The sequence below is a fragment of the Protopterus annectens genome, chromosome 17.part0, assembly GCF_019279795.1.
Source record: "Protopterus annectens isolate FY-2018-M chromosome 17.part0, PAN1.0, whole genome shotgun sequence".
NCBI classification, from domain to species: Eukaryota; Metazoa; Chordata; order Ceratodontiformes; family Protopteridae; genus Protopterus; species Protopterus annectens.
Genome location: NC_056751.1, coordinates 388,906,266 through 388,922,841, shown reverse-complemented (window position 1 = coordinate 388,922,841; position 16,576 = coordinate 388,906,266). Strand labels below are relative to the sequence as shown.

At 41.1% G+C, this 16,576-nt stretch overlaps 1 protein-coding gene across 1 annotated transcript in view; it reads right to left on the bottom strand.

Moving 5' to 3' along the window:
- Positions 1-16,576, bottom strand: part of CARS1 (cysteinyl-tRNA synthetase 1) — a 736,066-nt gene that overhangs the window by 468,739 nt on the left and 250,751 nt on the right. The window contains exon 7 of the mRNA XM_044059397.1: positions 15,718-15,867. Within this exon, the coding sequence (XP_043915332.1) occupies positions 15,718-15,867 (150 nt within the window). The remainder of the gene's footprint in view (positions 1-15,717; positions 15,868-16,576) is intronic.

Sequence of the window (16,576 nt, the reverse complement as noted above, 5' to 3'; positions counted from 1 at the left end):
TAATGTACCCCCATTCAAATATGATCCAATCCCCACAGACTATATTAAATCCCTACTCAAGAAACTCAAACCCACCACACTAGCAGCAGACTTACTCCCTGCTGAATTTCTACAAAAGGCTGCAAACGAAATATCCTACCCTGTCTCCATCTTAATCAACCGTACTCTCCAAGAATCCTATGTCCCCTCCATCTGGAAAACCTCCCACATTATACCACTTCACAAAGGGGGTAACTCCACGGAACTCTCAAACTATAGGCCTATAGCCATTCTATCTCCCTTAGCCAAAATAATGGAAAAATGTATACATAAACAAATTCTAACTCAACTTATCCAGAACAATCTCCTAGCCCCATCCCAGCACGGATTCAGACCTGCTCATAGTACCACAACAGCACTTCTCTCCTTCTCTCACACAATAAATCAGAACCGTAATCACAACAAACTCTCCTCTGCCCTCCGACCATATAAAATGCTTTGGATAGGTCGAGAAAATCACCACCTACTCCTAGACAGACTCAAATCATTTAACCTTAACAACCTAGTAATCAAGAGGTTCCAATCTTACTTGCAGGGCAGACAACAAGCAGTATTATGGAAAGACAATCTATCACCCCACTACCAATCACCCTTGGTGTCCCCCAAGGGTCCATATTAGGCCCCCTCCTTTTCTCAATATTCATTAAATGATCCACCCAAAGTCATCCCTGATGCAACCTGTATTCAGTATGCAGATGACTCTACCCTAATCTGTTCTACCGCCACCCCCTCAGACCTACAATCTCTATCCCAGAGCACATTCAACAAAGTAGAGATCTGGTTCAATAATCACCGTCTCCTACTGAATCCCAACAAAACCATACTACTACTACTCTCCCCTACCCGAAAATCTTCATCACCGAACATTACAATCTCATCCAGTAATGGCACCATAATCTCTCCTGATCCATCTACAAAACTTCTTGGTGTAATAATAGATAATAACCTTACATTTGACACTCACATCGACAAAACCATCAAAACAGTTAACAAAAAACTAGGTTCCCTATATAGGATTAAACCATTTCTGACCCCATCGGCCAAAACAGCCATAGCCAGAATGCACCTTCTCTCAACCCTTCTCTATGCCTCTCCCATTTTCCTAAACCTACAGAAAGCTAACCTAAACAAATTAGATAGCTGTTAAAACGATACAGCTAGATTCGCCACAGCCACAGCATACAGAACCCATCACTGTCAAAATCTTCACACATTGGGCTGGCTAGAGAGACCCAACCAACTCAGTTATTCATAAAATTCTCCATCAACATAACAGTACACCCATTCTGTCAAATATTATCACCCCCTACTGCAACCTACCATCTCTCCGCTCATCTAACAAGATGCAAGTTCAATCTGCCAAAGCCAACAACTCAGCTGAAGAATCACTTCTCTCCAACTCAGCTGGTAAGAAATGGAACGCACTCCCCCCAGATCTTACCACTATAGCCTCCTTACTCCAATTCAAAACATCCCTAAAGAGTCACCTAAACAAGCATTGGCTATGTCCATGTCTAGACCCAGGCTAACTCGACTTACATGTAATTCTTGAAGGCAAATGATACAATTTGGAATAAACCTTCTACCTAAACCCACCCTAATTATAACTACTTCTCTATAACCTACAGAACAACAGTCACTAAATCCTACCTAACTTCCTATACACATCTTTAGAATGCTGTATTTCTAACTCCCTACACTAACTTCTAAATCCCTTGTCTGTGCCTCCTCTTGTGTATCCTATAATCCTAGCTTTTATACAAATATGTATTCAACCCTTCTACATCCAATTTCCAGGAACTCTCCTCTTAACTAAACACCTTTTTCTCACTAACCACCTTGTTTTCTCCGGGTAGTCACTCATGTCATCTATCATTGTATCATGCCATTCTATACTCTCAAATGCTTTACTATTATTGCGGTAAATATGTAATACTACTACTGCTGTACATATGTAATACTATAAACCTACAATGATCTTAAACTTCAATGTAACTATGTGTATATATATAAATATATATATATATATATATATATATATATATATATATATATATATATAAACACACATATGTATCTAAAACCTCCTATTGAAATTTTACGATGTTACATATTTTAATGTAACCATGAATATTGACCATCATCTTTTTGTACATGTGGAGCTTTTCTCCCCGGGGCTCTGCTGAAAATGGATATGCATCCAGTCGGACTTTCCCAGTTAACAAATGTAAAATAAAATAAATAAATAAAATAAAATGTTCAACAGCACACCATGTAGGGTCCAGCCATGCTGATCTACACTGTCATGCGATTTCTTGAATCACTGTGTGTAGATGCCTTCCTGGATGTCGTTCTTGGACAGAGAGCATATACCTCTCCACCAGACTGCCTCATTAGCATTGGCTGCGAAGCTAGCCCTATGCAGTGTTACATATCTTCATGTTAGGGCTATTTGTGAATCCGAATATGTTACCACAACATACCTTCATGAAATACCCCCTTAAATGTGCTGCCTTATAAAATATTCTTTTAACTCTGGTAGTACCAATCATTCTTGCTCCATTAGGAAATATCAGCTTTTGTCTTTGCAATCTTTCTTTCTTACTATTACAGAAGAATTACTTTATTTTATTGTTCATAATCTGCCACATCTCTTCCTTTAGTTGATGAAGAAAGCCTGCCCTATATACGGCATAAAAAGGACCAAGAATATTTTCATCACTTGGAATTTGCTGTCCTTGTCCATTATCATTTTCTATTACCCACGTTTTCATATTGTCTTTCGAGGTCGCTTCTCCCACATTTCTTTAGCAACCTGTTCTATGTCCTGCTTTAAGCATATTTTAAATATTTCATTCTTTCATGCCCCATTGGAAATTATATTCCTAGCGGACCGGAGTTCCGCTGTGGCGACCCCTAACCGGGAAAAGCCGAAAGACACACACACACACACACACACTAAATCCTATGTAGCTGTAAATTTAATACTACGTTTTTTTTTTGCGGATTCATTTATCTTCTATGCAAATTTATTAAACCCTTTCAGTGTTTCAAATCCTTTTCTTATGCCCATCCCCTGGATATGTTATATAAAGTATTATATCTTCTGCAGACACAGCTATTTTCTCATGTGTATCCCCTCACAAGACTGATCTTTTTTCTAGGAATTCACAATTTTAGGGATGCCCATTTTTGCGTGAAACCAAACACCTCTGGAATTCTCTTTATAAGGGTTGGGAGGGTGGCCTAATGGTTAAGGTGTTTGCCTTACAAGCACAAGGTACAGGGTTTGAATCTCACAGGGGATAACTGGCTAGGCTTAAAATGGCTCACAAGGGCAGTTAGCCTAGTGCAAACCTATGAACCTATGAACCTATAACTTTCCAGCTGACCATGTCAAATGCTTTCTCAGTATTCAACCCTATTAACACGTCTTTTTTTTTCTGCATATTTTTATTTCATCAGTGTTCTACTGATATTATCACCTGTTTGCCTGCCATCAATGAAAGTATAATGATTAAGTTTTATTATTCTTAGCAACACTTTTGCTAGACTTTTTTTTTTCAAGAAGTTATGCGAGTAAATGCTAACACTTTCAACATATTCCCTGCTTTTTCTACTTACCCTAATTTGCACAGGTGCACATCCATTCAGAAACCATTCTCAGGTGGTTTTCATATTTCTGCACAAGGCTAACATGTTTCTTACACAATCTGTCTAGCTTAGCCCAACGATTATATTTTCTGGAATAAAAAGTAAATTCTCTCTCTCATGAATTTATAGTATCTTGCAACTCAAACACATTCACATATTTTCCAGATATTAATTACCCTTCCTTCAGGGTACTATGCTCTCTGTGTCCTCCTGATATATCCCCTTTTACTGAAAGTATAATTCCTGTCTCCAGATACTACTGTTATCCCTTGCTAGAAGCTTATTATGTCTCCCACAATTTGCTTTATTTTTCATATGGTAGACTTTGGGGGTATATACACCGATGCCAAAGTTAATTTATTTCCTAGCTAGTGCCCTCCTACTTACTATTAACTGTTTCAGGCACTTCCTAACTTGACTGTGCCTTTCTGAATGTTGATATTTAATTTCAGTGTTCAGAGTTCGAGAATTCAGCCTGGATTCCTAGCTGATCATCTTGAGCTCTCTTCAGTAAGCACATCTAAGCTGTGCTTTTCCATCATGGGTCTTTATTTAGAATGCTTATGTACTTCTCTCGTTTTTTCTTGCATTCTTTTTTTTGAAGACTAAAAAGAGTTTGAGAGTCTTTCCGCCGAGGTAACTATGCAGCCTGTTGCCTTATCCCTTTGCTCATGATTAGTACCTTCCTCTTTGCCATTTTTCTCAATGTCTTCTTATCTTCTCAACAAATCTCCATGGCTTGTTCTGGATCCAAGTAGGTTTTAATTCCCAAGGGATTAAAAATCCAAATTTAGGCTGGATACAGAAACATAAATCTAAATTAATTTCTTTGAATTTTTTAATAAACAGAAAGAAAGTACGGTCATTAACTCTCTTCTGTTCTGATAAATCAAAGTCTACAAAGAACCCTAATTCTCCAACTTTTAAAGCTGTTCCTTTTTCAGTAGCTTAAAAATATTACTTCCTTAAGCTGGTATGTTTGCAACTTAATTAGGTGATGCTTTCAGATACTGTAAGCATTTTTTTAGATCATGAGAAGAAGTTGGCTGCATCCTGACAAAAATGCTCATTGAAAAAAGCATTTTGAAATAGGCTCATGGTTTAGAGTTTTTTAAAAACTCATTAAGTTCCAATTTCAAGAACAAAATAGAAACCAACTAAAGGTTAAAAATTGTTTTAATGTTTAGTTGAGGATATAAGCATTAAATACCCTCACCTAACCAGAGTTTATATTTTCCTAGGACATGCTGCTAGGGAAATAAATGGACCACTGAACTCTTGCCTAGCCTGGGACTCAGTAGGTCAATTTGGTGCAAGCAGTGGAACCACTGAGCAGAATTACAAAAGGGTGGTGAGGTGGGCCAAGTAGGTGTATTTTGAGGACAGCAGCTAGATCGAGCAAACAGAAAATACTTGGAAGCGGAAGGAGAGCTTAAGCAGCACACAGAAGTCTAGCTTCAGGTGCCCATCCTTGGTTGTTTTGTTACTCAGTGTATCAATCGTAGGTATATTTCACAATAAACACATGAAGACCATCGCTTTAGATCTCTGCATTTATGACTCAAAGTAGCTGCTGCTCTTCAGCTAATGCTCATATATTTTTGTGCACTTCCTGCATTATTCTCCTTTTATATTCTGAGGTGCAGTAAAGCGGAGATCAATACAATATCTGAAATACAAGGCCTCACCTTTTAAAGTATCAAGAAACTAAATCCAAATCTGAAAGATGCTGGCAAAATAATACAAGGAGACAGTGTAGCAAACACTACAGGCATCTTTAATAGTAAGAGATGCTGCCAAAGTTCCATTACATCAGAGGTAACTGCAACAGTCACGTTCATAAGAAAATATTTGCTGCACTTCTATGAGGTCAAGCAACCTCTGACCGAGAATAAGTATGTAGTAGTGGTGTGGGTGGCAGGGCCGCTCATGTCAGTGCCACAGTGGTGCTTGCCCCTTGAAGAAAGCATCCATACGAGTCATAAAGCTAGCCCTCTTTTCAACTCAAATATAGGCTGTAACTGGACGTTTTTCAAGATCTTCATATTTGTTTGTGTCTTTCAGCTTTTTCCTGGTTAGGGGTCGCCACAGCGGAATTCCGGTCCGCTAATGATTGGCAGTAGATTTTTACGTGCTGACTTGCCAGGCCTAACGCACAACCTTCAATGATGGAACACCCATTTATGCATGTCGCCACACAGAATACGCTCTAATGGAGAATCGAACGGGCAACGTCTAACTGTGAGGCGACAACGCTACCGCAGCACCACCATTCAAGATCTTCATATTAATTTTCAATATTTAAAAATAAGAGATATATAGTGCATCTCAGCCGTTTGTAGTGAACCCATGAAAATAATATTAGCAGAGCTATTTTCAGATTTCATTTTCAAAGAGGCATAACATCTATCTGGTATTGACATTAGTGCCTATGAAACATCATCTGTAAAGCCAGGTTGATCATATTTTTGGTAAGAATCATGCTTTGATTTCTCATAATACTATAAGCAACACCAACAAATCAATTAGCAGTGCTTATTTAGGTGGTGCTTTCTAGATACTGCAATTATAACAATTCACAATATGCATTTTACTTGGACTGGTACTGGTTCTAAGTCAAAAATATACTTTTGCCATCTTCACAAATTTAGCCTCTAATTTCCATAGGTACTCTGGAGGGCATGTTTGTGAAACAAGTGGGTTTAGAAGAGTTACAAGTAAGCCTGTTGGAAATTACCTCCCTTGTGGATGCTGCAGCAGTAGCAGCATCTGTTCCACTCTGTGGTGCTCTTTGATGAACCATCTCTCTCTGGTCAAAGTTCTGGTCGATCATTTTTTTTGGGTATGAAACTGATCCTCTGGGATTAACCATAAACAACGGTCTGGTACCTCATCAATTTGAGACAGTGAAACTGTTCAGTAAACTCCCTTCTTAAGATCTCTTGATCAGTCATCCTTCTTGTATTGAAGGTGTGGTTGATTATCTGCCTTGAGAGATGACTTTGAGGTCTACTTGGCCAAAGATGTCATGGTAGGCACATACTGCAGTCATGGTAGGCACATACTGCATTCATGGTGCTATCACGCTCTTTCAAAATGTAAATGTTCAGCCACTGGTTCCAAACTATTTGGTTGGATATCATGTCTAAAATGATCTACATGCCCTCCATGTAAGTTGTCCCAATCAAAAAGTGTACATTAGGGGCTCTTCCCCTGAAGCAACTTGACCCAGCTCCTGCTTATTAGTTCTACCACTTCTGGTCAAATCCTGCTGACCAACAGTAAAATGTTTCAATGTTTTTTTATCCACGTTGAAATGTGTGCCACCTACTTGCTTGCACACATCTGTCTTCAATAAATTCAGTCTTAAATGCATGTTTTACTTTAGGAATAACATTGCTGAACCGTACTCATGGCAACATGTATGTTACTATGGTAGATAAATAAAAATGCTCTACTTTATATTGCAGGGTCTTAACTATCATGACTCAGCTTTCACAACCTTACTGAACATCTGCACATATCTTTTAGCAAGCCCATTTGTGACTGTGTGGTAATGAGTAGAAATGTGGAATTGACATAATGGTTAATATCTTTACCTCTCAGGTACAATATTATTAACCTAAAGGTATATCTACCAGTTCCTGGAGCTCCAGGCAGTAGATCACATTCACCTCCTACAGGGTCAGGGGAGTGAGAATAACAGAAAAACAAAACATCTCTGGCATTTTTTGGAACTAGGGACATTGTCTAGTCATCGTAGGAGTGGTTCTAATTTACAAGGTAGTTTGTTTCTATTTTCCTGGTGGTACTCTTATTTAGAGGGGAACCTCAATACTGATTTTCTTTGGTCTGTTAAAAATTATACAAATTATTAAACTAGCTGAACAAACCTTGGGAGCCATCTGTGTCTTCAAAAAAGAAGTTATGTTCCTACCATAACATTCCATCTGTGTTGTTGATCTTCATTCATTCATTCATTACTGACGGGTGTCACTTCCGTCCTCCGAACAGAGTCGGCCTTTATAACAAGCTCGCACCAGCCCAAAAAACTCTCGAACTATGCTTACCCATAGTGCCCCTCTCCTTGTTACCTCAGATCAAGTTTGCCCGTAAGAGAGAGAAAGTGGAGGCTTTTTTTGAGCAAACTCCCTAAAAACAGGGTTTGGACCAAATCTGGACCTCCAGAAGCCTTTGGTGGGGGAAGGAAGGTGGTAAGTAATGAATGAATGAGATCAACAACACAAATGGAACGTTATGATAAGAACATAACTTCTTTATCTGATGTTGTTAATCTTCATTTATTAATTACTGATGGGACAAAGTCCCTAGCTACTTTATGTCCTGGGTGGCCCTATGTAAGGATGTTTCTGAGCACCACTGATGTTCTCCCCCTGGAGACCAAGTCCAATTTTTAATGAGCGATAAAGGTATGAGGAGTAGCCCATGCAGCTGCTGCACAGATGTCATCAAAGAGGTCCTAGAATGAAAGGCAATAGATGTTGCCACTGACCTGTTTGAATGTGCCTTGACTTTAGTTGGTAGAGGAATGTTGTTTTGTTGGTATGTGAAGCATATACAGTTCCTTAACCATTTAGAAAGAGTCACCTTAGAAACAGATTTTCCCAAATTTGGTCCTGAATAGGATACAAACAACTGGCCAGATTTTCATAGTGATTTAGTTCTGTCTAAATACAACTGGAATTGTCTATGAACATCCAATAAATGCATGCAGTCTGTCTGTCTTTCTTTCGGCTTTTCCCGGTTAGGGGTCGCCACAGCGGAACTCCGGTCCGGTAATGATTGGCAGTAGATTTTTACGTGCTGGCTTGCCGGGCCTAATGCACAACCTTCAACGAAGGAACGCCCATTCACGCATGTCGACACACAGAAAACGCTCTAACTGAGAATCGAACGTGCAACGTCTAACTGTGAGGCGACAACGCTACAGCAGTAAAAAGCAATAAATGCATGCAGTATTCTCCTTTATTAGAAAAATTAAGGAAAAAGACCAGTAAGTTGATTGATTAATGGCCAATTCTGAAATAACTTTGGGCAAAAAGGAGGGATTAGTCCGGAGTGATACTCTGTCCTTATGAAGGACCATATGGGGACATCTTATGCATATGGCTTGTAGTTCAGAAATTCATCTTGCTGAGGTAACAGCTACCAAGAATAGGGATTTCCATGAGAGAAATTTTATGTCGCAAGTTGCAGCGGGCTCAAAACGAGATCAAGTTAATGATTGGAGAGGTCTAATGTGTGAGACACCTTTCAAAAATGTTTTGCAGAGACGGTAGGAGATCAAGGACAAATGTTGAAAACCATCATGGAAATTTGAACTAGTAGCCAGGTGTACTCAAATAGTGGACACTGCCAATCCTGAATGGAGAAGATTTGACAAATTGTCCAATACAGCACTAACTGGGGCTGAGCAGGGGTCTAATCCTTTCCGTCTATACCAAGTGGTAAATCTCTTCTACTTGTTGAGATAAAGTTTCCTGGTGGATGGTTTATGTGAAGCCAGTGGAATGTTATGAATAGGGGAGGACAGATCTTTCTGCCGTTCTGGAGAAACCAAGCAGATAGCTTGAGACTGATTATGTTTGGATGCATCAACCCCTGTGGGTGTGACAGTAATTCCGGAGCTGGATCCAGAATTCATGGTTGGTGTACTAGGTGAGGCCAAAGGAAGGGAAACCAAACTTGTCGGGGGCAGTGAGTGCAATGAAGATTACTCTGCTTCTCAACGGAAGGGCCTTCTTTAGAAATTGTGGGATCAGGGGAAGGGGAAGGAAAGCACAAAGAAGTCCCATGGGCCAATTGTGTATTAGAGCGTCCCTTGGGGACTCTCCCTGCAGGGGGGATTAGGGCAAAATAGCTGCTGCATTTGTGAGTTTCTGGTGAGGCGAACAGGTCACAGCAAGGCTGGCCTCAAGTGACTGAAGATCTTTGCTGCTGTGGTTGTATTGAGGGACCACTCGTCAGGCAGAAGGATGCATCTGCTCAGTTTGTCTGCAATTGCACTGGAATCCTCGGAAATGTGCATTGCTATCAGAAAGCTGTTGGAAGCTATTGCCCATTGCCAAATTCTCATGGCCTCTCGACACAATGGGTAGGACTTGGTTCCTCCTTGTTTGTTGATATACCACACCACCAACAAGTTGTCAGACTGCATAGCAACTGTCCCTGATGGAAGGACAGATTGAAATGCTTGAAATGCTAGAAGCGCCGCCCTCGGTTCTAGAACACTGATATGCAAATTGGCCTCCACAAGGAACCAAGTGCCTTGGACCATCTTTCCCTGGAAGTGCCCCTCCCACTCCATTAGGGAAGTACCCATGGTCACTATGGCCTTGGGCCGAGAATGGGAGAACGGATGACTCCGTACGTCTTTTTCTGGGTTGATCCAATAAAATAAATCTTGTTTGCATTGGTTTGTTAAGCAGAGACCACTGTGTTAGAAGAGGCCATTGTAGAAGCCTCATATGTAGTCTCACCAAGGGAACTATTGTAGTAGATGCTGCCATTGATCCTAAAAGTTGAAAGAGTGCTCGAGCTGAAACTTTGTCCTGAGAGACTATCAACTGGCGTTGGGACCTCAGTCTTTCTAATCTATGGCATGGGAGGGAAACTACACAAGACTGAGTATTGAAGGTTGCTCCTATGGATTCCAGAGTTTGAGAAGGAGTCTACTTACATTTCTCCTCATTTATTGAGATCCCTAAGAATTTTGCTAACTTTAGGGTGTAACGTAAGGCTGTAACCAGTAGATTCTTGGTGGGAGTGGTAAGATGCCAATCATCTAAATAAGGAAACACCCAGAATCCTTGCAATCTCAAGTGAGCTGTTACCACTGCCATGCATTTGGTGAACACTCTGGGGGCCGCAGAGAGTTCAAAGGGCAGTGCTCGGAATTGGTAGTGGTTGGCTCCCAGGTGGAAGCGAAGAAATCTTCTGGAGCATTTGTCCATTTTTATGTGGTAATACATGTCCTGAAGATCTAGTGAGCACATCCAATCGTCTTTCTCCAGGAAGGGTAGGATAGACTGAAGTGTGACCATATGGAATTTTGTTTGTTTGACAAATTTGTTTAGGATGCTGAGGTCCAAGATTGGCCTCCAGCCTCCTGTCTTTTATGGCACTAAAAAGAACCTTGAGTAAAATCCAGATCCTATTTGGTCTGGTGGGACTGCCTGGATGACTCTTTTTAAGAGCAGCATTTGAATTTCTTGAGCTGTTGCTTCCCTTTGACCAGGTAGAACATCAGGGAATGTGCCTTAGCAGCCTTGGGCAAATAGTGAGAGGTATGTGATAACCTCTGGCCATTATTGTCTGCACCAAAGAATATGTGGTTATCGTTTGCCAGGCAAGGTGGTGCAGAGAAAAACGTCCCTCAACTGCTTCCAGAGGTAAGCAAATCGGGACGCTCTTCAGGAGCACTGATGAGGCTGTCTAGAGAACGAATCTCTGGATCCCTAACTACGTGGACCCACTCTGTTTCTGTAGGGGCATCGTCCAGATGAGTTCCCCCTCTGCCCCGGGGGGTAAACTCACCACGTGTCATGTAAAGGACCCTGGGATGTCTTGTGCCACATCTTTCCACTCCTCTTATTTCTTGAGTAGGATCGTTGAGGGGTGGAAAAACGTATGCCTACGGCCATTGTTTTCACACCTGGCTAATGTCTTTTCACTTTTGGGCCAAAGAGAGAAGAAGCTTCCACTGGAAGTGTTGAGAAAGGAAGACTTAAAAGGGTCTGCAAAATGATAAAGGTGCATCCAGGTGTTACGTCTCATGACAACACCTGCACAGGTCGCTCTACCCATCCCTTCGGTAGTGTGAGAAATCAACGGCATGGACAAGTTAGATATAGATTCCAGGGTTACAAGCTGCAAGGAGACTTTGTCACACAACTATTCAGACACTGCTCCTGATAAAGTTCCCAAGAGTTCACAGATTAGTTCTCCATGGAGCCTGGTAAAGTGTGCCAAGTAATTCATGGACTGAATGGCAAAGGTTGATGAAGAAAACACTCGCCTCCCTAGCCTGTCAATCACCCAAGATTCCCTGTTCAGGGGATTGACAGCATGGCTCTCTTTGCCTAGCTCTTTCTTAGTGGCTGCCAGTACCACTATAGTGTCTACCGGAAAGCCTTTTAGATCAATGTGGACTGTTTTCTGGCAGGGAAAGAATTTTGTCTGGTCTCCAGGGGATTGATTCAATGGTGTCAGGACTCTTCCAGGCGCAATACACGATGAGCTGAACTAGTTAGTCTGCAGGCAGGGTCACCCAAAATAGAGGGTCGAGCACGAAAAACCTGCACGAATACAGACTCCTCAGCGGAGGGGTTGGTAGATTTCCAGCCACCCCTCTGTTTTAAGATTTCCAGTATGTCTCATCCTCAGGGGGCGACTGTGGGGACCCCTCCCCTTCACTGTAGTCTGTATCTTCAGTAAGGGATTCCTCAGGGGAGTCCACGAGCTTCCTCTTGCACAATCTCTTGCGTGGTGCCTCCTTATTGGGGACATCTGAGGAGGACTCCTAAGAAAGGATGCCCTGCAGTAGGGTATCTTGAGGCTCTTGTGCTCGATGTCCCAATGTGGGTGGACTGTGTCAGCTGTGGTCCACAGGAAGGTTATATATGCTACTCCGATGTCGAGGGAACCAGCTGTGTAACTGCGGCAGCATGGGCCCTCTCCATCACCTGGAAAGCAGGCTTACCCGAGGAGGGATGGGAACCTGGAACAGAGAACAACAACCTCCGAATCAGGGGTCATGCCCAACTCCAACAAGCCCACCCCCAGAAAAGAAGCCCCAAGACGACTTGGTGCCACCAAGACAACCGGAGCTGTAGTAGATGGCGCCGTAGAAAAGATAGGCACCGTACTAAGTGTCATGTTGCCAACAGCCCAGTCACTATCCCAGGAATGGCTCGGCTCCCAGTGAGTTGGTGGCCAAAGGGCAGGCTCCGGCACCATGGTGAGGTCTTCCAATGGAACCGAAGCAGCTGTCACCAGGAGAGGAGTCTTTGTCAGGAGCTTTGATACCTCTCAGAAAGAGGAAGGAGGAGTATATGTCAGAGTCTGTGGAGAAAATCCCTCGTCTCCGGGCACGAGGGAGGGTTTAGAAGGAGTTGTGATTCCTCTGGCCATAAGGAGCTGATCCACAAGTCTCCCACATCGAATTCCAAAAGGCTCATGGAGGAGTGAGTGGATATCCCCCTGATGGAGAGTCAGGTTACTCCAAGAAGCAGCTGCACTGCCGCCCAGAAAAGGGATCTACTGTGGGGGAATATTGAGTCCAAGGAGCTGTTTCACCTTTCGGCACCATGGTTGCAATGAGAGTAATATGTACAGGGAGGGGGGAAGTGACTGGAGTTGGGAGTACTATTGTTGGTGCCGAGAGGGAGGTCGGAACTGTAGCAGAAGATAAGGGCATGCACAGTTCAGTGGTCATGACCAGTACCCTGATTGGTGCTAGAGACAATGTTCAGAAGGACGGTACTGAGCTGGTTAGTTGAGGTCCTGGAACCGAATACGGCACCGTAGAGGGGTTTTGTGGCCCTGGTGATGAGGTTGTTGGAGGCAATTTTGGGATTTTAGCCTTTGATTTTCAAAGATTTTGAGTCAATGCCATGGGGGGGGGGAAGAAAGGACAGAACGGCTCCTTCATTTATGTTCCTTTTTAGGATGGGGAGCACCCACTGACACAGAAATAGCCTCTTAAATGGGAGTTTTCAGAAGACCCTTAAAGATTAGCTTATTTTATTTCATTTAAAGTGCGAGAGCTAAAGCTTTTACAAATGTGGCACGGTGGTTTAACAGATAAATGCAGAACACCCAGGCAGTAAACACAAAACAGATGGGTGTCAGAATTTGGCATTTTCCTATTACATTGGTTGCATTGTTTGAAACCTGTTGTCCCCTTTTTATCAAACATAGTGAAACAATGGTTCTTAACAGCAGTATCACACCAAAAGACAACTGAGAACACCAGTTGATCAAATGAGAACAGGGAAATAGAAAATATCAATAAAAGGTTAGTTTTTTTTTTGTTTTTTTTTTTTTTTAATTCAACAGATACCAAAGGTAAAGAAGAAAAGAGAAAAGGGAAAGGAGGAATACCAGCAATGGTACTAAGAATTACCCCAGAAGGTAAGAGAGTTTGAGGAAAGGAAAAGCCTGTACCAACGATGGTATTTAAAGTACCAAATTTGGTAAGAAAAATGGAAAGAGGCACTCAACTAAGTATGAAAACACTAGCAATTAATAAAAACAGGGGTAAAATATTATATTTAAAGGAGAAAAACTCCAAAAAAGGTTTTTGAAGAAAGTAATTCCAATCGACTTAGCTGCGAGCTGGCTTGACATGTCTTGATACCTACGTGGCAAATGAGATCTGAGGTAACAGGGAGAGGGGGCATTACGGGTAAGCTTAGCTTGAGAGTTTTTTTGGCTGGCGCGCGCTTGTTATAAAGGCCAAGCTGGTTCCAAGGAAATGATACCCATCTGTAATGAATGAATGAAGATTAACAACATCAGATCATGTTTTACTGATTGTGGAGACTAATGACAACTGCTATGAATCTAATGGTTAACTAAAGATCATTTGTGAACTTATATGACTTAGAAATGGGGGTGTTCCCTAGGTTCAGCTCTCCCTGGGTGGGGGTGGAGATGAGGCTCTATCGTGGGGCTGGCCATGGGAGGTGCTCCCCTAAGAAAGCATAACCCTTTTGTGACTATTAGTCCTTCAGTTTACACATCTGATCTATTACAGCACAAAGAAGTCAACTACTATCAATATTAAAGCATATATTTAAAAAATAAACCTTGGCATGTTACTGTGACCTGTACTTTAAAATAGAATTCAGATTTATACCCTTAACAACCATTATTTTAGGATGGAAATTTTGCAACACTTTTACATATGCTTCTTCGGGTATGTCTCATCTTTTTCAGTTCAAGGCTAGTGGTGGACTATAAGGTTTTTCTTTTTTTTGGATTTTTATGGTATAATACATCATGTATTGCCATGGTATTTATTGCCAGGTACACTAAGGACCTAGTGGCTCATGTGTCTTTTAGCTCCAGAGGGGCAAACTGGTCAGCAGGTTCAAAGGTAAATGGCAAATGCTTGAAGCTGTGATGCCCTCTGTTACTGCAGCAACAAAGTGTTTAAAGAGCCTGCAGCCTGTTAAACACTGCATAAATGATTTGGTCGATTCACCTACTATATGTGAAAAAGAAGCATCATGTGCAAAATTAAAGGTTAAAACCTACTACTATTGTAAAATGGCTGCAAAATAATAGTATAGACTTAAAAATACAAGAAAAATGTTAAATTTCACTGAAGACCTACAGCCTTGTATAGAAGACAAAATACATTTTTCAACCATTAATGGAAAGAAACACAATTAAAAATAAAAAAATAGTAATTTTGCTTGGGAATGTCTTTGGATACTAGCAGTACCATCCATGGCAAGATGTATTCACATAAAAGAAATCCTGCTAACAGTAAATATCCAACCATTTTAATAAACGGTACTTAGAGTAAACAGATTAGCTCTAAAACACCAATAAGATAATACCACTTTACAGACAGTATCAGTTCCATATTGCTGTCAAAGGAGAAGGTACAACTATTATGGGGAAATTGAGGTAGAGAAAGAATCCTTTTACAAAGGAGAAGCGTTCGTGTCTCATCCATGAGAGGGTACTTGTGCCTAGTGAGCCTGCCCAGTTAACAAATTAATTGCAGGGCAACCTGAAACACAATCTTATCACAGTACAGTACTGATAAACCCATTTAAAAGCATGGATCTTATTTGCCCACTGAAGCCATTACTACGAACGGACTAAAATATGTTGACCTAAGAACTTCATAAGCCAAGAAGAGAATTCAAAACAGAAAGCTACATCTTTGGTACAATTCTAAATGTGGTGTTCTCAAATGTTCTCAGTGACAAAGGAGGTAGTCTAGTCAGTCATTCTATAATACTTGCAAATGGAAATGTCAGTTACCTCAGCAATTCTGCCAGTCTCTTCTCCAGAAATCCCATTCTGAACCGCTTTCTCCAGAGGTCCAAGTGCAGATGTGACAGTATCCAGAATCCTCTCCAACATCTGCTTTTTATCAGGGTCAGTAGTCCCAGCAAGTTTTGCTGTAAAAGGCTGCAATTAAAAAGGAACATCAATAAAACTGGGAACATATGGTTGCTAAGGAGTGAAACTGTAATAACAGATTTTCAAGACATCAGCATATAACAACACATGGAAAACATTTTCCCAGGGAAAAAAAATCGCTGGGCCATTGTCAGGACTTTGATGTTTCCTCCACTGTGGTGCGATTTCGGAGTTGGTATATTTAAGTAGGGGGTGTAGGAGACACAGCCCCCCACTTTATTTTGTCTGTTCTGCACATTCAACATTATGTGGATTTGGTTATTTGGTGTTGATGTAAGAGTGTTAGCTCTTTTCGATATAGACCCGAAAATATTACTATGGTAGACCAGTCTTCTTAAGATATTGTTTACTAAAGAAGTTTCTACAAATTCAACATAAGTAAAGTCTTGACACATACTAAAGTGGCTGCTCCCAAACAAGCTTAGAGACTATGGCAGATGGCACAGCAAGTCTGTAGAACAGCCAGTGAAACAAAAAATCATATCACCTTTTTAGTAACAACAAATGTCAAAATAATAAAGGTTCAAGTTGCTACATTTTCTTGAATGAAAACATGATGGGAACCATGCCAAATAATTCCAAAATATTGAAAAAAGTAGGACAATCACAGAATATCTTAGCAATACACATCAAAATCTTATCATAAGGGAATAACACAGAAAAGTGTTCTTAAGATGCATCACCACTCATAAACCAG